Below are 21,285 nucleotides of genomic sequence, written 5' to 3' on the forward strand. Positions count from 1 at the left end.
CCCTGTGTTCCGTTACAGATCCTAGTTTATTATCTAGTTCAGCCAATGTCTACCATTTCACCAAACACTTTCTAAACCGAACAGAGGTGCATCATGAATCCCCTCAAACTGTGCATCTTTGGAGGGTAAAGACCAGGCATTATTCACCTCTTAGTCACAGCATCTGACATAGTACAAGACACAGAATTGGCTCCTCAATAAGGATGACAGATGTCGGACGCAAGAACAGATGGATAGATGGATAAATTCAGGGAGACAGTCTTCAAATTACTCTCTCCACTCTATAAAATGTAAATTCTTTAATCAGCTCACCTCCCAAAAGGAATGGTATGGTGGTTAAGAACATGGACTCAGCGGCCTGACTGCCTGGGTTCATACCCCAGCTCTACCACTAAGAGCCAATGGACCTTGGACAAGCTACTTAATCCCCCTGTGCCTAGGTCTCCTCTCCTGTACCATAAGGAGACAAATAGCGTCTACTCTACAGAACTGTGATGAGGATGAAATGAGCTGATACAGATAATAATTAATACATGAATTAACAGGCAGTGCCTGGCATAGCTTAAGAGTTGAATAAGAGAGCACAAGGCTAGGAAGCCGAGGCTCCCCAGGAGAGTGTGAGACAGGACAAGAGTCACTGGCCAGCAGGTGGGAGGTGTGAGCTTTAGCTTCGGCTTGCTGTGTGACCGTGGACCACACTTCTAACAGGAGCTGGGAGACTTTTAAGAAATCATCCAGCCCAAGCCTCTTGTTCTACGTTACCAAATCTGTCTCAATTTCACCTGTAAAAGGGAAAACAATGCTTTCTAAGGTCGTTGTAAAGGTCAAGTGGAATATGAAAATAATTTGAGGGGAAACATGTGGCAGTGCTAGTGTTACTTTCTCTGTTATTAGAACCCCCTTAACTATCCAGAAGCTCTTTCTGGAGGTCTCATTACACCACAGCTGCCAGACAGGAAACCTGGAAGAATCTAAAAGTATGCAAACCTTCCCGCAGCACCTGGGGCAGAGCTTCTACTCCTCAGATCCTTCTATCTAGAATCTTTCACATTCTCTCACTGCCCATGGGACTTACTACAGCTATATCTAACAATTATTAGTTACATCTGTACCTTAAGCAGCATTAAACTGGCAAGAAACGTGCCTACTTCATCTCTAAGATAGCTTAGTCTATTTATGAATAATGAACTGAGTTCACTACTCTGTGAAGAAATTAGAATTTCTTATACACATCTGATGACATTTGTACATTTCCATTAGCTTTAGTAAAGAGTCACATACCAGTCCAGACCATTTAAGGATAGAGCAGTTAATTCTACTTACATGAAAATTACTATCTTCAATGCAAGAAAGGCTGTAAGGTGATGGGGAAGAACTAATAAACATTAACGGTGGAAATTTTAAGGGGACTTTGGAGAAGGGAGGGAAGCCATATCTCAACACACAGAAGGAAGTGGATGCCCTGAATGTAGGAGATGCTAGGAAATCCCCTTTCCTAAAATATCCTTTCTGAAAGTCTTCCGTTAGGTCTGGTGTCTCCGGAAGATTACCAAGTCACTTAGACAAATGTTAACATTCCCTCAAAGAAGTAGGACTTCCTCATTTCTACAAAAAAGAAGTGTGACCAATCATTTTTGTTATTCAGGTGTGAAACCTTGAGTCATCTTATATCTTTTAACAACCAAAATCTTGGGGCCAGCCCTGTGGCTTAGCAGGTAAGTGCGTGTGCTCCACCACTGGCGGCCCAGGTTCGGATCCCGGGCGCACACCGACGCACCGCTTGTCTGGCCATGCTGAGGCGGCGTCCCACATACAGCAACTAGCAGGATGTGCAACTACGACATACAACTATCTACTGGGGCTTTGGGGAGAAAAAGGGAAAAAAAAAAAAAAAAGGAGGAGGATTGGCAATAGATGTTAGCTCAGGGCCAGTCTTCCTCAGCAAAAAGAAGAGGATTGGCATGGATGTTAGCTCTGGGCTGATCTTCCTCACAAAAAAACAAAACCAAATTCTAAATCTTGTTGACGCTTTCTTCAAAGTATCTTTTGATTCTTTCCTTTCCAAACATCTACTACCAACACATCTGGCTACCCAGAAGATCACAGTAGCTTCCAACCTGGCATCTCCTCTCTCTAATCTGTCATAAATACTACCTGATTAATCTTCCAAAAATATATTTCATCAAGTCACTTTCCTGCTCCAGTACTGGATACAGCAGCTCCCACTGCCACAGGCTAAAATCCAGACTCCCAAACCAGGACTTGAACTCCTGCATTTAATACTGCCAATATCACCTGCTCCCGATGGAAACTCACCTCCCTGTACTTGGCTCCTTGGGAGGCCTTCGCTAAGCTTCCTAAGGACTAGCCAGTTGGCCAGACTACCAAAATCAAGCATCTTTGTTGAGTTACCACAGAATTTTCTAAATTAAATTATTTTTTAAACATTTCATCAAGTATAAAAAGAGAAACTTATTCAAATGTTTTGAACTCAGTTTTACAAACTCTATATAAAACAGCTCTTAAAATGTATTCTATTGTTATCTTAAATGCTGGATCAATCTTTTTGTTTGCTTGCCCTATCAACGGCACGATCCCCAACATCCAGGTTTTACAGATTCTGCTTCTTCAAAGGGATCTACTGGTTCTTCTAGTAGGACGGCTAGACACCTTAACAAGCTTCACTCGTCCAAATGGAGTTCAACATCTTCCAGAGAAACCAGCCACCTAGTCTGAGAGCCCCCATTTCTGTCAATTGTACCACCTTCCTCTCAGTCACCCAGTTCGATGGCTTTCATTGATACAACAAGTATTTACTGGGTGCCTATTGCCTATTCAAGTCCTTTGTTGAGCTCTGGGGCTACACTGGTGAACAAGAGAGAAATTCTCTCTTCCTCCCAATGACTCCAGTGAACCAGCAGGTGAACTGGTGAGTAATGGCTGTTGTCCATCACTTGTGATCCAGCTAGTCATCACATCCCATTCCACTGAGACCATCTCAAACAGGACTTGAGGAGCTCAGACTTGAATTGCTATATTGGACTTTCTGCCTCTTCTCCATCCCCTGAAAACTATTTTGTACACTTTGCTGCCAGTTGGGTCTTCCTAAAACAGCCTTTGTCATAAAGAAGGTCTAGATCTACATCCACTTCTGGGATAAAACACGTGAACCTATGACCCAGCAGAGGGGAGAGATGGGGACAGATTCAGCTGTGAACGCTAGTAGGCAGCGCAGAAAAGGCAGCTATGAGGCAAGGGCATTACGAGGACATCTAAGAACAGCAAGGGGAGGTCATGTGGGCCAGATCTCACACAGCCTTGCAGGCCACTGCAAAGATTTTAGCTTTAACTCAAAGTGAGATGAGGCCACTAGAAAGTTCTAAGCAGATGAGCAGCATGATCTGACTCATGTTTCAAGATCACTCTGGTTGCTGTGTTTAAAAATAAACTGTCGGGGGCAAGAGGGGAAGCTGGGAGACCAAATTCGAATGCTATTGCAATCCTCCAGACAAGGATGAAGCAGCCCTAGATCAGCACCAGAGGAAGTGGTGAGAGGTGGTCAGATTCTGGTTATATTTTGAAGGTAGAACCAATGAAATTTCCTGGTGGAGTGAACATGGTGTTCAAGAGAAAGAGGAGTGTCAAGGATGACATCAAGGTTTTAGCCTGAGCAATTGAATGGATGGAGCTGCCCTTAACTAAGAGGGGAGAGACTTGGGGAGGAACAGGTTTTAAGGGAAAGGTCATGAGCTCCCTTTTGGAAATGTGATCCTGGAGAGGCCAATTAGATAGCTGAGTGGAGATAGCGAGTAAGCAGTCAAATACACACATAAGGAGCTCAGTGGAGGTCTGGGCTAGAGCTCTAAATCTGTACATTATCAGCATCAAGATAATATTTAAGCCCTGACACAGGATGAGCTCACCACCTGGGTGTGAATGCAGGCAGAGAAGCAAAGAGACCCAAGACTTAAGCCTTGGGATCGCCAATGTTAAGAGGTTGGGGAGATGAGGGAACAGCAAAAGAAACAGAAGGGACGGTGAGTGAGTTAAAAGGAAACCAGAATAGGGTGGTGTCCTGGTGTGAAGTGAAGGCAGTGTTTCAAAGAGGAGGGAGTGATCAGTGGTGTCGAAAGATGCTGAGTGGTGGAGAAAGATGTGAAGGGAGAATGGACAGCTGGATTCATCAGTGAGGAGGTCAAGAGGCATTTGGGTACAGCAGTGGGGATGAAAGCCTGTTGAGAGTGGGTTAAAAGTGAACAGGAGAATAGAATTAAAAAGAGCGAATAGAGACAACTTCTTCAAGGAGATTTTCTATAAAGTGAAGACAGAAAGTGGGTGGCAGCTGGAGGGGTAGAGGGGCCATGAGAGGGCTTTCAATGACAGTAAAAATAACCGCATATTTGTGCGCTGACAGGAATGAGCCATTAGCTCATGGGGGAAACGCCTGTAAGGAGAGAGCAAGTGGAATCAGTGATATCCCTGAGTGCAGGGAGAGGAAGCGTATCCAGGGCACAAGCAGAGGGTTTGGCCCCAGGTGAGAACTGAGAAAGTTCAGAATGGAAACGGGAGACAACAGAGTACACAGGCTCAGGAACAAGTAGGCAGGTAGGCTAGTGGCAAGAGCTTGTACAAATTCTCTTCTGATGGTGCCTTTTCCTCAAACAAGAAGCAAAGCCTTCAGCTGAAGAGTGGGTCTGGAGAAGGAGGTGTTGGAGGTTTGAAGGGAGGAAAGATAACTGCCCAGAGAGTGCGTGAGTGAGGACACCAGGAATACACTGGATTTAGTTGAGGTAAGTGATCAGAAACTTAAAGCATAGGGCTCTGTAGGGTGATGTGCTTTTCTGCAGCTACCAGTGTGTGAGTACAGAATAGGCAGAGCATTGGATTGAACGTGGTTGGACTGGCCACATGACATGACCAAGCCAAAAAGGAGCCAGGAAGCTGAGTGTGTCTGCAACAGAGTGAGCCCAGCGAGTGACCATGGCACTGCGGCTGCATAGGGAGGGCAGGGAGGACATCAGGGGGGTGAAGGACTGTCAGAGTCACATTGGCAGAGGAAGTGAGCTTCAAATAGAGGAGGTGGGACAGCTGACACTGAGACAATGAAGGGACTGGAATTACGGGTCATGGTAAGTTCTAGGTTATGTCCATGGGGAGAGGTAAGGTAGAGTGTAGAACAAGATCATTACAGGAGAGGAGACCAAGGACTGAGAAGTCAGGAGATCAGAAAGACCTTTCATTTAAATATAACAATCACCAAGAATTATGACAGCAGGCACATCAGAAACAGTGAAAATGAACCAGGCACTGAAATAATCAAAAAACATTGAGGTGCACCTCTGGGCCTATAGACGACTAGAACAAGGAAGAAGTGTTAGAGATGAGGTCAGGAGAATAACTTGGAAGCATCGATGGGATGCATGGAGGAACATGTACCCATATCCAGTTCCAGTTTAAAGTGATACAGGAGAAGAAAGAAATCCACCTCCTGGGTGGGCTGCAGGAGGAAGCAGAAACTCTAATTCAGTTCCATCTATCAGTGGAGCTTAAAGAGTTCTGAGTTCATTGCTGCCACCACATTCCTAGCAAGACAAGTGATGCTGCTGGCAGCAGCTCTGCCCAACTGGTGCTGTTCTTCCTACCTCAGTCACATCCTCTCCTCACCCAAAGAATGACAAGGGAATTGAAAGTGGCTCCTGTGCACCAGAAAGAGAGGAAAGTCCTGACAACATGTGATATCTAATTATTTTATTTCTCATAAACCATTAATTTGTATTAGGCTCTTAAAAATAGTTGGAAAGTTGCCATTTTAAACAAACCAATTTATGGAATACTCACCAAGCACCATAAGAACGAATTTGATACTATCTTTAACGCTTAAGGATTCAAATTCATACTCATCTTCATCTGATGATGTTAAATTGAAGATGGTGAGGTCACCTGATATACTGTTTAAATGAATTCTATCTGTAAAAGGTTGGAAAACTTTTTCCTCAAAGTTTTCTTCCTTTTCTACAATTTTATCCTTTCTTTTTTTCCACAGGATGTCTTTAACGGGCGTAGAACTTGCTGTAAAGAAAGTCACATTCTTGTTCACAGCTCCATACAATTGGGAATCACAGCTGATGACGTCTAGGAGGGAAAAAAATTGGTTAGGAAAAACATGACTTTATCAAAAATAGAAAACCATCTTCCAAGATGCTCTTTGGAAAAACACAAAGTTAAATTTCGCAGTAAAAATTATTCATCAGCTCCTTTTTGTGCTAAGCTAATAAACTGCTGACAGAAAGTACTGGAAGTAAAACATGCTCAACCACGTGGAGTTTACTCTTTAATGGGGAAATTGGACCCACATTAACCCAAGAAAGGGATTCCACATTTATGGAGCACCCACTACGTGCCAGGTACTGTGGGCAACGCTGGAAATACAGCAGCAAACGAGACAGAACAGTACCGCTCCAGACCCTGCAGAAGCCCCGTTTCCTGGAGACGACACTGAGCAGGCAAGGAGAACCACCCTTCTCCAGGAAGTCATGTTGACACCGACACAGGACGGCAAATCACTGAGGGAGGAGAGGAGTTAGCCAGCCTCGGGCTGAGTAAGGAGGGGGAGGAGAGGTGATCATATAGATAGAAGCAGCAGCACCTCCAAAGGCAGGTCCTAAATCACCAAGGAGCCTGGGGTATTTGAGGAAATAATAGCAGTTCCAAATGGCTAGAATGAAGAGAGCAAGGGGGTGATGGGTGAAGAATGAGGCTGGAGAGGCAGGCAGGGGCCAGATCCCAGGGCATGTGAGTTGGGGGCTGGGGGTGTCAGGTAAGATATGCTAAGGGTTTGGAATTTACCCTAATGGCAAGAGAAAGCTATAAGAGGGTATTAAACAAAAGACTGGCATGACGTAACTTAAGTTTCAGCAGGCTGACCCTGTCTGCAGAGCGGACAGTGGTTGATAGGGGCAAGCGTGGAGGCAGAGAAACCAGAATAGAGGTCAGTGCTGTAGCAATGAGAGAGGGATGGACTGGGAGAGCAGACCGAAGTGCTGGCAGTGGGAGTGGACAAGCAGCCAGACGCCAAGAGACATTTGAAAGAGAAATTAACAGGATTTAGTGGCTGGGTGTGGGGGATGAGGGAGAGGGAGGAGGTAATGATGACTGTCAAGCCTCTTTCTTGACTGACTGAGAGGTGCCATTAACTGAGATCAGAAACAATGATTGGGAAGCAAGTCAGGCGTACGATGGAGATGAAGGACTCAGGGACAGGGTACAGTGGCGTGCTGGAGCTGGCTCCAATCATCTCTCACGAGCCAACTGCTGGCATCTCTACCCAACTCCGTTCAGTGAAGTCCGGATGACAGCTTGAAATCCACTATGATGGGAGTATTTACAGCAAAGAAACTGACTAATGCTTCTAATCAGAGCCTCCTACCTCCTCCACACCAGTCCAGTTGTTAAACATTTACTACCACCACTGGATTGGAATATTCTTGATACCGCAAAATGGGTTTAAATATATCTTGCTCCAGACTTGACTTTCTTGTTAAGAGAGAAGAGCAGCTGTTAAGTGAAAGACATTAAAGATAAATTAAAACTTGATTGAAGTTTTTGCCTAGTAGCAATCAGGCTAATTGAAAGAGCACAGGAAAAATCAGGAACAGTAAATAAACCAATTGTAGGCAATTGTGTTCAGTAATTTCAATAAGAAGCAAATATCCCCCATTTATCTATTTGCAAGGAGTTTTAGAACCCATCTCCCTTAATTGAGGGAGACTACCCTCAAAAATACACCAACATCCTTCCATTGCTTTGTGGATCATGCACTATCCCTTCCACTCAACCAGAGCACATGGGAAGGCAGGTGAAAAGGAATAGGATTTGAGGGGTCCATACACAACAGTGGAGGCTCAAAATGTCTTATAAATGAATAAACGAATGAATGAATGAGAGTGAATGAGAGTAGGGTGGCGGAGGAAGAGAAGAGTTTTGAGATGAAGCGCCACACCTGGCTGCATAAAGATGGCTGCTATCTTTCCCAGGGATGTTTCAGAGGTGCTATTTCCTGGGCTTGAGAACAAGAAGAAGAAAGAAGTCAGGAATGGAGCTAGCAACAGAGAGAAGAATAGGTGGAGAAAGGGGGAGACCAGTTCAGAAAAAAAATCATAGTAATTTTGAGCTGGAAGAAACTCTAAAAATTATTTAGTCAAATTACCCCCATTTCACAGGTAAAGTGACAGGGCACAAAGAAAAATGAAAGAAAATGTTACTGAATGTCTACTCTCTGCCAGTTATGTGTTCACAGACTCTTGTGTCCCCTTTTAGCCCTCTCCACATCCATGTGCAGTGGGGTTGCTAATCCCATTGTACAGACAAGGAAATAGGCTCCAAGAGGCCATCAATTGCTCAATGTCCTCAGCAAGTTTACAGCAGCAGAGGGACCAGAACACAGATTTTCTGGCTCCTTATTCAGCTTCCCTTTCACAACAGCCTGGTACCGTCATTCAACCATTCTGGAAATATTCATTGGGCATCTCTACTATGCAGGACCCCCAAGAACAAGACAGACAAAGCTCCTGCCCTCTTAGAGCTTCCCTTCTTTTAGCGGAGTCAGACTTTATACAAATAATTAGACAAACAACCAATTGCAACTGTAATAAGTGCCACCAGGTAGAAGCATAGGGTGTCACTAAGAGCACCTACTTAAGGGAGCCAACGAGGGGTTAGGGAAGGCTCCCTGAGTTCTGGAGAATGAGCAGCAGCTAGCTCTGCCAAGCAGAGTGTGGCAGGTCCACCTTCAGACAACAACTCCTGAGACAGGAGTGCAATGACGTGAGACGAGAGGTGTGAGCGGGCAGGCCACGGCAGGATCATCCTTGGGCTTTGCTGTCTCCCCATTGCCTGGCACATGAAGGACACTCAACTTTGTTGAGTGAATTAACTAAACTGATTTAAATACAACTTAAGTGTAGTCCAAAAGGCAAGGCCTCCTGATGGAACCACAAAATTTGACAGTCACCCCAAACCCTGAGCTTTGCAAGGCGCCAAATTGCTGTGGAACCTGGGTGAAGAATCGTGACTCCTCAGAGAGGGGTGGAGACGTTTAACTGGCTCTGAAGAATAAATGGCCTGGGACCCCTCGTATGCCATCAAAACAGACCCCTTTTCTCCCCATTGCCTGCCTCCAGCACCAAAGCAGGGCTGGAGAGTCTGCTGGTCCCCACTCCCCATTCCCACCCCACCGCTGTTCCTTCTGAGAGGTTCCCCTTTGTCTCCTGTCTCCCGTTCAAGCTTAACTAGGTCTCACCTATTAAGACAAACACAGCCCTACTAAGTGGTGTGGGCTTTAGGGCACTGCACCAGATAAGCTTGCACCCACTCAGGATGTCAGCCCCTAATCAAAGTTAACAGCCTGTCTGAGGTTTGAGGAGATGCAACTTGTTCATTGACGCCATTTATTAGAGACAAGCTAGTCATGGGATTTGGAGGAAAGATTTGTTTCAGTTTTTTCTTAGAAATTAACAATGTGATTTTAAAATACTCCTTTCGGGCCGGCCCCGTGGCTTAGCGGTTAAGTGCGCGCGCTCCGCTACTGGTGGCCTGGGTTCGGATCCCGGGCGCCCACCGACGCACTGCTTCTCCGGCCATGCTGAGGCCACGTCCCCCACACAGCAACTAGAAGGATGTGCAACTATGACATACAACTATCTACTGGGGCTTTGGGGGGAAAAAAAAAAAGGAGGAGGATTGGCAATAGATGTTAGCTCAGAGCCGGTCTTCCTCAGCAAAAAGAGGAAGATTAGCATGGATGTTAGCTGAGGGCTGACCTTCCTCACAAAATAAATAAATAAAATAAAATACTCCTTTCTCTCTCTAAAATATTTTTAATGTTCCATATAGCCTGCAGATTTTAGCAGTTAAGTTAAAGATTCATTCGATGAAAAGAAAAAAAATCCCCTAAAAGTTTCAGTACCTGAATATATAAACCTTGGTATTTCCCCATATGAATGACATTCTAACAGTGATTTGGTTCAAGCCTAGACAGCAGGGTCCTGGGGCATTTGTGCACCCAAGGAAGCAGCTGGGTTTCTCCTCTAGACGGGGGCTGTGACTGCCAGGTTACTCCTCTTGCCTCTCCTCTGCATCACACAGCACACTTGCAGTGACACCTCCCTGGCAACCTGGGAGCCCAAGTCTGGAAACAAAGCCTCTATCGACACACACACATTCACAGTCCAGAGGAGCAGCCACGCTTCTAAAATGTCTAGGCCAGTGCTGATATCAAATAATCTGTCCCATCGAGTCCACAAATACTCTCCTATTAGTCAGCCCTCATGTCCCAGTTTTGGGGTCGGAAGTCTGCTCACCAGGTATGCAGACAATGAAGAAGAAGACAGTGTTTTTACTCAAGGAAGTGTAGTGCAGCGTGTTTCTGTCACCTAGCTCTTCATAAATCCCATGCAAATGAGCCCTGGGCTGGCACAGCCTCAATAATAATATCTAACAGCAACAGCAGCAGCATTTCCTGTGTTTGAGGCTTACTATGAACCAAGCATGTGTTCTAAGAGCTAGACACATACACATACGTATTCATTCATTTAATCCTCAACTCGGCTCTGTGAGCTAGGTCTTATTCGTCATGTATCCATTCATCAAAGATCTATGGAGTCCCCTCCTATGTCCCAGGCACTGTAATAAGCTGGCAGGATACAGCAGTACATGAAACAGACAAAATCCTGTCCTCTTGGAGTTTATGTTACAGCGGGGGGAGGAACACAGTAAGTGGAAGAGTGCGTATGCCCTGTGCCGGGTGGCGTTAAGTGCTACTGAGAAGAATGAAGCAGAGTATGGGGGAGGAGGAGGACTCATGAGGAGGGGCGTTGGTACTGTAGGTGGGTGGTCACAGTTGGCATGGGACCAGGGCCTGGAAAAAGTGAGGGAGTGAGCTTGAGAATATGGGGAAGAGCATTCAGAGAGTGAGAACCACCAGGTTACAGATGAGGATACCAGAGCTCAGAGAGGTTCAGAAGCTGACTGAGGACACTCAGCTGATCCAGGACAGAGCTGGTGTCCAGACACAGGTAGCCGGCTCCAGAGCCTGCACTGTTAGCTACAACGTGAGGAGATGCCTCAGTCTTTCCTTGTCGATTCCACCCTTACCCAGTCCCAGTCAGCGATTTCTGATTCCATGAGTGCTCAAGGGAGGAATCGCCTGGTCTCAGAGACACCACCGCTGCTTCCCTGTCTCCATCTATTTCAGACTGAAACTGCAGCCACCTGACTCCCAACAGGCAGTAAACCCCCTGGTCCCCCAGTCCCAGAAATTCCCCAGAACTCGCCTCACATATGCTCTCAGCTGTCAGGCTACTCCTTGCCTCCTGGATGAGCTCAGCCAGAATTAAGATGTTGGTTCTCTAAATCAACTTCCTTTTGAACTTTCCTGTTTCCTGTCATGCTAAAATACTCTCCATTTTATTCCTTGTTCTTGTACTTCAAGTCCTTCTCCTTTCCCAAGACGTTTCCCTCCCAATCTGCACAGTCCAATTCAGGAGCCACTAGCCACGGCTCGCGAGCAGAGGAAATGTGGTCAGTCCGAACTGCGATGTGTTGTGAGTATAAAACACACACCAGAATTTGAAGATTTAGTATGAAAAATGGAAGGTAAGATCTCTTATTGATATTTTTTATATCAACTATGTGTTGAAAGGAAAATATTGTGGGTATATTAGGTTAAATAAAATATATTATTAAAATTAATTTCACTTGTTGCATATTACATTTTATTCGACAGCACTATTCTTGCCTGTCCTTTCAAGAGACCCACATCCCATCACACTCAAAAGCCACATCTGCCTTTGACCCTTCTTGCCTTAGGACACATGTGAGACCTACAGCATGCTTTGGGGAATAAGGTTCTTAAGAGAGCTATTTAAGACTGTGAGTCTTTGAAAATCTATTCTCCAAAGTCTGATTCAAGGTATTTCAATACACTATGGATCATTTCACGAAAAATTTCTTTATAATCCCTGTTACTTTTCAGTTATTCAGTTCATAGCTGAGAAATTCTATTACAACTAATTTATGATGACACATAGCCTTATTAGTTTCTTATTAATCTGAGTTTCTTATTATTTTCTGAATGTGTATGTTAAATTTCATTTTTTTCTAGTTTTTCACTGTTACATGGGGGAAAAAAAAACGTTCAAAAAACTAAAGATCAGTTAGCCTGATGGAAATTCAGGCACTAATCTCCATAGACATTTTGGGGAACATTATGAAAAGGAAGGGAAGGTCACTAGGACCCAAAATGGGTTTGTTTCCTGAGAACAAGTCTATCAAGGTAATTTGGTTCCCTTGGATGGATAATTGGTTCAATGACACAAAGGACAGAACTTGGAACTAACAGCTCCCAATTGGGGTCAAGGAGCAGACATGAATTTATTTCAGTGATTCTGGGCAAAAGGTCCCCTCATTTTCACCGGTTTCATTTTCAGCCTCAGAGCCCTTGGGCTAAAAGCTCACCAGCACAGGCACCAGCAGCATCTGAGAAGGGGAAGGCCAATGGGACAAGGGAAAGGGACAAAAAAAGGAAAGGGGCCACAGAAGACGATCTCGTGCCTATAGTGGCTGAAGGACACTTTCCTTTGAGGCTGGTGGAGGGGCACAGTTCCAAAGAGAAACTGCTGACCTGTTCTCAGTGCTTTTCTGGGGAGGGTCTCCCTATCTTACCATCACCTTTCATATTAAACCTCAACCTATCTAAGCAAATGGAAAAGGTGGCATCCTGGTTTCACTTTCAGTCTTGAGAAAGAAGGTTTGATTTGTGACTGCAGAACGTAAGAGGCTGTGCCCTCGAGTGAAATCTTCAAAAAGCCTTCTGCACTCGAGAAGAAACGACGTGAGAAGAAATCAAAAGACAGAAAACTCGTGCAAATAAGGGCTGATGTATGCAGGCAAACTTTCTGCTTTTAAGCAGAGAAATCAATATCTACCCTCCAAGCCTGTATTTATCAAAGAAACGTTAGAGTGATAGAAAGGGCAATAAAACAAATTCCTAGATCTAGTTCTAAAAAAGTGGTTTCTAAGTCTCTTTCACAATTTCAAAGATACTTAGCAAAATTAAACCAAAAACATAGTGACAAATGCAATGCGTGAAACTTGATTAGATCCTGTTTTCTAAAAAAAAAAAAAAGACATTCTTGTGACAATTGGGGAAATCTGAATAAGGGTAGAAGTTAGGTGATGTTTTGAGATTACTGTTAATTTTCATAAATATTATAATACTATTGGGATTACGCAGAAGGATTTAGGAGTGAAGTGTGGGTGTATAGTGAGTATATAACTATGGCAAAATGTTAATAAATAAATATGTAAATAAATCCCCATTCTGAATTTTATGACCCAAAAGTTTCCCCCCATTGTAGATTATGATATTGAATACAATATTATGTGATTGGTAATTGTGCTGTCCCATATAATTTCACATGCCTTAGCAAAATTACATTGGACAATGAATACATGTCATATATAAGAGATCACCTCTGGCTCTACCAAGCTTCAAAGAGTTGCTTATCTAACCCCAGGCTGTGAATGCATGGATTTGGAGTCAGATGGACTTGGGTTCTAGCCTCCTCTGCCACTTATTTGCTGTGTGAACTCGGACAAGGTGCTTTACCTACCTAAGCTTTGTTCTCTGCTTTAATAGTCCCTACCTAATAAAACTGATGTTGACAATTAAAAGAAAACAAAAATCTAAAATACTAAGCACAGTGCCTGGCACAGAGCATGTGTTTAATTCACAGCACCTATTATTATTATTCATACCCCATTATAACATGGGGTCTAGTTTTCCAGTAGGAATACACAACACTATTTGACTTGGATTAGCTTTCCTAAATAAAAACATAGATCTCTGAATCTTGATTGCAGCAAAGCACACGAACAAGTCTCACATTAGAATATGAGATAAGGTAATAACTTAAAATGGAGAAATGCTTGACAAATACTTTATCATCTAATGTCCAGATTTAACAATCTGTATTGTTAAAAAACATTAAAACAAATCAATGAAAGGAATTTTTTTTTTTTTTTTGCTGAGGAAGATTAGCCCTGGGCTAACATCTGTTGCCAATCTTCCTCATTTTTTTCGCTTGAGGAAGATTCACCCTGAGCTAACATCCGTGCCGATCTTCCTGTACTTTGCATGTGGGTCACCACCACAGCATGGCTGATGAGTGGTGTAGGTCTGTGCCAGGGATCCGAACCCACGAACCTCAGCTGCTGAAGCAGCACGCATTGAACCTAACCACTATGCTATGGGGCCAGCCCCGAAAGGAATTTTTTTTTCTTTTCTTTTCTTTTTTTGTGAGGAAGATCGGCCCTGAGCTAACATCTGCCAATCTTCCTCTTTTTGCTGAGGAAGACTGGCCCTGGGCTAACATCCATGCCCATCTTCCTCTACTTTATATGGGACGTGGCCACAGCATGGCTTGCCAAGCGGTGCTTTGGTGCACGCCCGGGATCCAAACCAGCGAACCCCGGGCTGCCGCAGCAGAGCGCACGCCCTTAACTGCTTGCGCCACCGGGCAGGCCCCCGGAAAGGAATTTTTTAAGAAGTAGGGTATGAGTTGGTTCCTGCGTACAAGGAACTAAACTCTAGTTGGGGAGACAGTTGGCAAGATAAAGGCTCTATTAAAGGTCAACAGCAGCAGAATAAGACAGGCTCTGCTAAACAGAGCTAACTAATACCACAGTTCCTATTTTTGAGCTTGCTACTTGCCCGGCACTACCTGGTGGGTCCTGATCACATGCCATCCCACTGATGCAATCAAGGGACCAACCCTGCTGACTCTACCTTCAAACCACGTCCCACGTCTCCCGTGTCTGTCCTCCTCCCCCTGCCATTTCTCACCTGCATTGCTCCTGCAGCCTCCTAACTGGTCTCCCTGCTTCTCCTTCGCCCCACTCTACAGACATTCTCCATAGCAGCCAGAATAATTCACTTAAACACACAAGCTGTCATAATTTCCCTCCTGTTCTAAACTCTCCGAAACTTCCCATTTCTCTGGAAATGAAAAAGTCACAGTCTTTAAAAGGGCCCACAAAACTTTATCTCTAGGCTCTAGCCCTGACTACTTTAACACGTCATTTCTCCTGGAAGTTCTTTAAATGCTTGAAGCCTATCTCAGGCTTTTGCTGCCATCCTCTCTGCCTGGAGTGCCGCTCCCCCAGGCAGTCACCTGGCCTGCTCCCTCACGTCCTTAAGTCTATACTCAACTGTCACCCTTTTAAAGAGACCCTCCCCTGACCACTATATAAAATACTAACCACCAGAGAGAGGCTGAATGAAATATTGTTCCTTCACCCCATGGAGTACTATTCAGCTGTGAAAAAAGAATGAGGATGATCTCTATCACTGACATGGAACGATTCTCCAGACATATGGTTAATTGACAAAAACAACGTACAAAAGAGTTATACAGAGTATGTTACCTGTTGTTTAACAAAGGGAGTTAGAAATAAACATATGTATCTGTTTATATCTGCAAAAAGAAACAAGAAAGATAAAACAGAAACAAATAACATGTTATGAGAGAGGGGGTGGGAGGTAACAGAATTTCTCTGAGCATATATTTTTAAATAGTTTTGATTTGAACCATGTTAATATTTTACTTTTTTTTTTGGTGAGGAAAATTGTCACTGAGCTAACATCTGTGCCAATCTTCCTCTATTTTGTAGGTGGGACACCGCCACAGCACGGCTTGATGAACAGTGTGTAGGTCCACACCCGGGATCCAAACCCGGGGGTGCAAAAGCAGAGTGCATGAATTTAACCACTATGCCACTGGGCAGGTCCCTATAATATGTATTTAAAAATTAAATCAAGGGGGAAATCCCTAAAATTGAATAAACAGAAGCAAATTAATGCAACTATATATCAAATTAATAACCACACAGAAGAAAGAAAAAGAATTAATCCGACTAACTTTTGAATATAGTATTCTATACATATTCAGTGGGATATTATGGAAGCATAAAAAGAACTGCAAAGAAATCTTGAACTGTATTTAGTGAAGTTTATGCTTGGTAGTGGTATTGGTATAGCAATTATGAAACTATTTTGTGTTTAATGTCCATTAGGAAAATATACTGATGCTACAAAGAATAGAGTTCTCACTATGGAGAAGGGAGCCACAAATAGGGAAGGGAGGAAGAGGAAGAAGAACCAAACTGTTGGATTAGCCGTAGTGCTAACAAGATAAACACACGACTTTGTGAAAACTCTATTTCCTAGCTCTGAAAACTGACAGGGCCTGGAAGCCACGACTCCAGCAGCCTTGAGCGCACGTAGCAACCAGATCTTGATTTCTAAATACCATCCCCCACTAAAAGGAACAAGGGAATCTAATGATTCCAAGGCTGAAGCAGGAGAGCTACAAAATGAGTCTAGAACATCTTTCTGTGCCAGAAAGTAAGGAAGTGCTCAAAAATTGTTGGAAATATGGCAAAAGGACAATGAAGATTGGAGGGGTTCCTCCTTGCCAAATTCAGGATCACTGAGCATCAAAATGGACAACGACAGGAATGCCATCTTAAAAAATATCCATGAGTCCACCCTAGTACTAAAAAAATAAAATTAGAAAGGGAGTTGCAAAAGCTCTCCATTACTGAAGAATGTCAATAATGTATAAAAAAAAAATAGGGATAGGACATCGCCATCTACAAATATCTTAGTGAGAATGGACTTGGGGAAGAATCACCACTCGGTGAAAGACTGCTGGAGAACAGGATGTTCACACAACCTCGAAGTGTCACTTAATAAATCACGTATTATTTACACAGGGGGAAAGGAGCCTCTACGCTGGAGAAATCTGGTGAACCTCACCTTAACCAAATAATAGGAGTTAACAGCTCCAGTCAGGGGATAAATGGGCTGCATCCACCCCTGATGAGAAGCACTGAGAAGGACACAACACACCCGTAAAAAATTCCTGCCAAGAAGGTAGTACCCAGAATCTAATCACGAGGAAACCGACAATTCAAACAGAGGGACATTTTATAAAACGACGGGTCCAGACCCTTCAAATGTGGCGATGTCAAAAAGTACAAAGCAAAACAAACAAGTTGGCGACAGTTTTAGATGAAAGGAGATTAAGAGGCAGGACTACCAAATGCAGTGTGTGATCTGGGATTGGCTTCTGGTCTCTGTTAGAAAATAGTTTTGTAACAATGCTCTATTTCCTGACTGTGCTGATGGCTCTGTGGCTTACGGGAGACTTATTCTTAGAAGAGACAAGTTGAAATATTTAGGGGTAAGGCCTCATAAAGGCTGCAACTCTCAAATGGTTTAGCAAAAAAAAAAAGAAATTTTAAGTGTGTGTGTATAAAGAGGAAGAAGTAAACCAAATATGACAAAATGTTAATAACTGGTGATTCCAGGAGAAAAGCATGTAAGTGTTCATTGTACTATTTTGCAACTATTCTAAAGATTTTATATGTTCCAAAGTTTTTAAAAAATTCAAAAGAAATATGAACCACTTCCACTCACCTTTCCTCTGCTTTACTAATCTCTTTATTAGTAAATGTTTTCTTTACCACCACCCACCATCTTTATATTTCCTCATTTATTTATTTACCATCTCTCTCCCCCACTGTAATGTAAGCTTCACAGAGGCCAGGAAGAGTGTTCCTGGTATCCCCAGGCCCTCGTACAGTGCCCGACACAGAGCTGACACTCAGTAAGTATCTGCTGAATGCCTGATGTTCACAATCATTCCATGAAGTAGATACTATTTTATCCTTTCATGTGAGTGGTATACTCTCTCTTCAAAGGCAAAGATACCGAGGCACACAGAAGTTAAGTAATTTATAGAAGTTCGTAACCCAGGCGAGGGGCAGGGCCAGGGTCTGAAGTCAGGCATCTGACTTGAGCTGATGCTGCTTATCACGGTGTCAGGCAGCTTCCTAGTGAAGCACGCTCGGCCCCCAAAGGGCTCACCTTCTACAGGCCTGCGCCATTCATTCAGCCTTGTCCTTAGTGCAAGGCCTATTCAGAGCAGGTGATATTCATGCTTGCTGAATGAAATGACTTCTGAATAAATACATGAACAGGTGGGAGAGACCAGTATGAGGGGACTGTTCAGACAATCTTCCTGGAGGAGGAAGGGCTGGATGGCTAAACTGGGTTTTCGGGGGAAGAGAGAGCACAGATACAGGCAGCAGTGACAACAGGTACGTTCCAGGACCAGGGGGAGACCAGCTCATCTGGAGGAGGGTGACCCCATCCATTCAGGCTCTGCATGTGTCTCTCCTCCTTTCCCACAGCCAACGGTACATGAAAGCCTCACAGCTCTTTGGGCCCTGTGATGGTAGTCTGCCCTGACCTCTCTGCTTCCAATTCCTCTCCCTCTTCACTGCTGCCAGATTACCCTTCCTAATGCATGGCTCTGATCCTGTCAGGCCCAGAAACAGCTCTCCTTTGCCTATAGAAGAGAATCCAAACTCCCAAAGGGGACATTCAGGGCTCCGCCACGGGGCCTCAAGTTCCCGTGGGCACATTACCCTTCAGTGACACCGAAGGACTCCCTACTGCCCAGATTCACCCTGCACACTGTTGCTCCCCTGTCTTTCTGACCTGGTCTCCTCCTCTTGGAATCTTTTCCCATGTCATGGCACATCCACATACCCTCGGAGGCTGGGTTCAAATACCCTTCCTTCTGTAAAGTCTTTGCTTCACAAGATATTTGATTTCATCCAAAGGTATTGCTTTCTTCCCTCTGCAGGCCCCTAGCACTTCGTTTAAGCCCTCTTACAACACTTACTCCTGGGCATTACAAGGGAGGTATTTTTGAGCATATCTCAACTCCTCCCCCCAGGCTGTGCTCCATAGATGTATGTACCCCATAGGCACTCAATAAACGCTGAATGCAGCATGGAGAGGGAAGATGGATCTGGTAGCACCCGATCAAAAAGGGGCCCAATGGGAAACCCGCACAGAAAGGAGAACCAGTTAACGGGGTTATTGCTATGTCCCAGGGGTTTGGCTATGACTTAACTAGGGGCCTGTGTGTGGAGGGGCTTATGCGGGTAAGGAGGTAAAAATGGAGACTAAGATACCTATATTTCATGGGGCTGTTGTGACGATTTAGCTGAAGAACTGTGAAAGGGATGGCCGCAGTTCTAGACACACAAGTTAGTTCTTTTGCGTTTTGAAGGGAGGGGCAAGGAGCACCGGCCGCACTACTGAGGAATCCCAAGTGAGGCCATCACCGACTCTAGACCCTTCTCTCCCTCTCCTCTCCCCCTCCCGCGCGCGGGTGGAAATCCCTGGCTTTGGGACTGGCACTCCCGGCGGGGGAGGGCGGAGTGCTGGCGACCAGCCGCATCCTTCGGGCGGCGAGAACCGGTCCCCAGCCCCCGTGCCGGGCGAGTTCCCAGGCCCGGGAGGCAGTGATAAGGCCCGCCCGCCGGGGGCCCGACAAGTAACTTAGCAGTCACTTGAGTCTCAGAGAAGAGGCACACCCTTCCGGAGAACACTGGGTGGGGGGTGAGCGGGGATCGGGGTGGGGAGGGGGGTTAGCAGGGATCCCCAGAGAGAGAAAACAGCGCCGGAGAGGTGAACGAGCTGGAGCCCCGTGCCTCTTCCACCCAAACAGGATTCAAGCGCCTGGGCTCAAAGTTTCTTCTCGACTGCCCACGGGAGACTTGCTGAGGAAATGACAACTTTCTCTCCCCAAGGGCCCGCTGGCTGCGTTTCTACTGCCACCCAACCCAACTTGCAATCGCCTTCAGCCCAGCCGGCCCACGCGGCCCCGGAGCCCTGGGGTCACGGTCGCACCCAGCGCTGCCCGTCCCTGCGGGGGGCCCGGGGAAGGCCTCCACTCACCGAAACAGAAGACCAGGCAGACCACGGCGAGGACCCCCGCGGCCCACCCCGGGGCGCTCCCTGCGGCCATCGCGTGTCGGGCCATCTCTGCGCCCGGGGCCCCCGCCTGGCGCAGCCGCAGTTCCGGGCACTGGCCTCGCCCGCCGCGGAGTGTGGGCCCGGCGCCCGCCCCGCCCTGCGCCCACGGCCGCCTTGGTCCGCCCCTCAGCGGCCAGTCCCGCCCCGCACCCGCCCCGGCCCTTCCTCTTTCCCCGGGACGCCGCTGGTCCCGCGTCTTCGTGCTCTTTCTCCCCAAAATGCCGGCTGTCCCCCTGCCCGGTCCCTCCTGTCACCCCGCCGCCCCCCTGTGTGCTCGGTGGGGCTCTCCTTGAAAAGTGCTTGCGTTTTTAAAACCTCGTTTCTCTTAGTTCCTCCCGCACTGTTCCACGGAGCCTCCGAAGCCCTTTATTCCTCCAGCGCTTTCCAGCAGCCGCAGCGGCGCGGAGCGTGCCTTTTCAGCCATGGGGACCCTGGACTAGACAGTCTCTTTGAACCACTCTTTCCTCAAGTATTAAAACGACGGGAAACGGGACGTTTTAGACAACTGCTAGAATGTGTGGGATTACCTGGGGTAATCGGCGCCCCTCAAGCGCTTGTCTTTCCTCATTCGAGTGCATGCCCGCTTTTCCTTAAGCCTCACCCGCCCCCGCCCCTCCCTCAACCCGGAGCTGGAATTTTCAGCCTGTGATTTCTCCCATCTCGGTTTCCTTTCTGTTTTCCTTTTCTTCCCTCTCAACTGTGGACTTTCCCTCAGGCTGAGGAGTCAAGTCTGTTCGCTCCCTCACTGTTTTTTGCCTCCCAAGATCTCTCTGCCCAAGCTGCAGCAGACACTTGGAACTCTCCATCCTAGAGGTTAGTCTTCTTGATTGGCTTGCCCTTCCCACAAATCCATGGGATCCCAGACCAAATTGCTCCCAGAACCAGCTCTTCACTCACAGCAGCCTCCCTGTCTGCCTCTTTCAGAGAGAAGCACCAGAATTGCCCCTGCCCAGCTGTGTGCTTAAGGAAACTTAGTTATCACGTGACTGTCTTCCAATGAGCAGGACTCCCTGCTATCCTAATAAACACCAGCATGAAACCAAGTGGAAATGTGCTTTATTGTTGCTGTCATCTCCATCACCCCGACCACTCAAGACATTTGAACCATGCTGTAAGAATTCATGAGTTATTTCTTAAATTGGCCATAAAATCTTAAAAGGAATCTCAGTGAAATTTCTGGGACCAATGTCCTGTACCATGAAGCCCGCTACCTTAAGACATTCCCTGTCATCTACAGATATTGGGAACACAGGCAGGTGCAGTGTGTAGGGCAAAATGTGAGAAAATCAAGTTTCTCCTCTGCCCTGGGCTGGTAGGAACTCCGGTCAACT

General features: G+C 45.7%; 1 protein-coding gene and 1 long non-coding RNA gene across 5 annotated transcripts in view; one reads left to right on the plus strand and one right to left on the minus strand.

The window, feature by feature from the left end:
* Positions 1-20,001, minus strand: part of CD58 (CD58 molecule) — a 44,057-nt gene extending 24,056 nt beyond the window's left edge. For 3 of the 4 annotated variants that reach the window (XR_009219775.1, XM_058538897.1, XM_058538898.1), the window contains exons 1-2: positions 19,877-20,000; positions 5,839-6,132 (exon numbers count right to left, since the gene is read on the minus strand). Coding sequence is in view for 2 of the 4 variants with exons in the window: in XM_058538897.1 (XP_058394880.1) it covers positions 5,839-6,132; positions 19,877-19,961 (379 nt within the window). In the remaining 2 variants the exon portion in view is untranslated. Of the gene's footprint in view, positions 1-5,838; positions 6,133-19,876 lie in introns of all 4 variants that reach the window. The other variant, XR_009219776.1, reaches the window with a different exon arrangement.
* A 95-nt stretch (positions 20,002-20,096) lies between these two features.
* On the plus strand, positions 20,097-21,043 carry LOC131404341 (uncharacterized). Its single transcript, XR_009219777.1, has 3 exons — positions 20,097-20,486; positions 20,670-20,767; positions 20,879-21,043. It is a non-coding gene; the product is annotated as an uncharacterized LOC131404341 (long non-coding RNA).
* Positions 21,044-21,285: the final 242 nt, after the last annotated feature.

This window comes from Diceros bicornis, chromosome 4 (assembly GCF_020826845.1).
Source record: "Diceros bicornis minor isolate mBicDic1 chromosome 4, mDicBic1.mat.cur, whole genome shotgun sequence".
In the NCBI taxonomy this organism is placed as follows: Eukaryota; Metazoa; Chordata; class Mammalia; order Perissodactyla; family Rhinocerotidae; genus Diceros; species Diceros bicornis.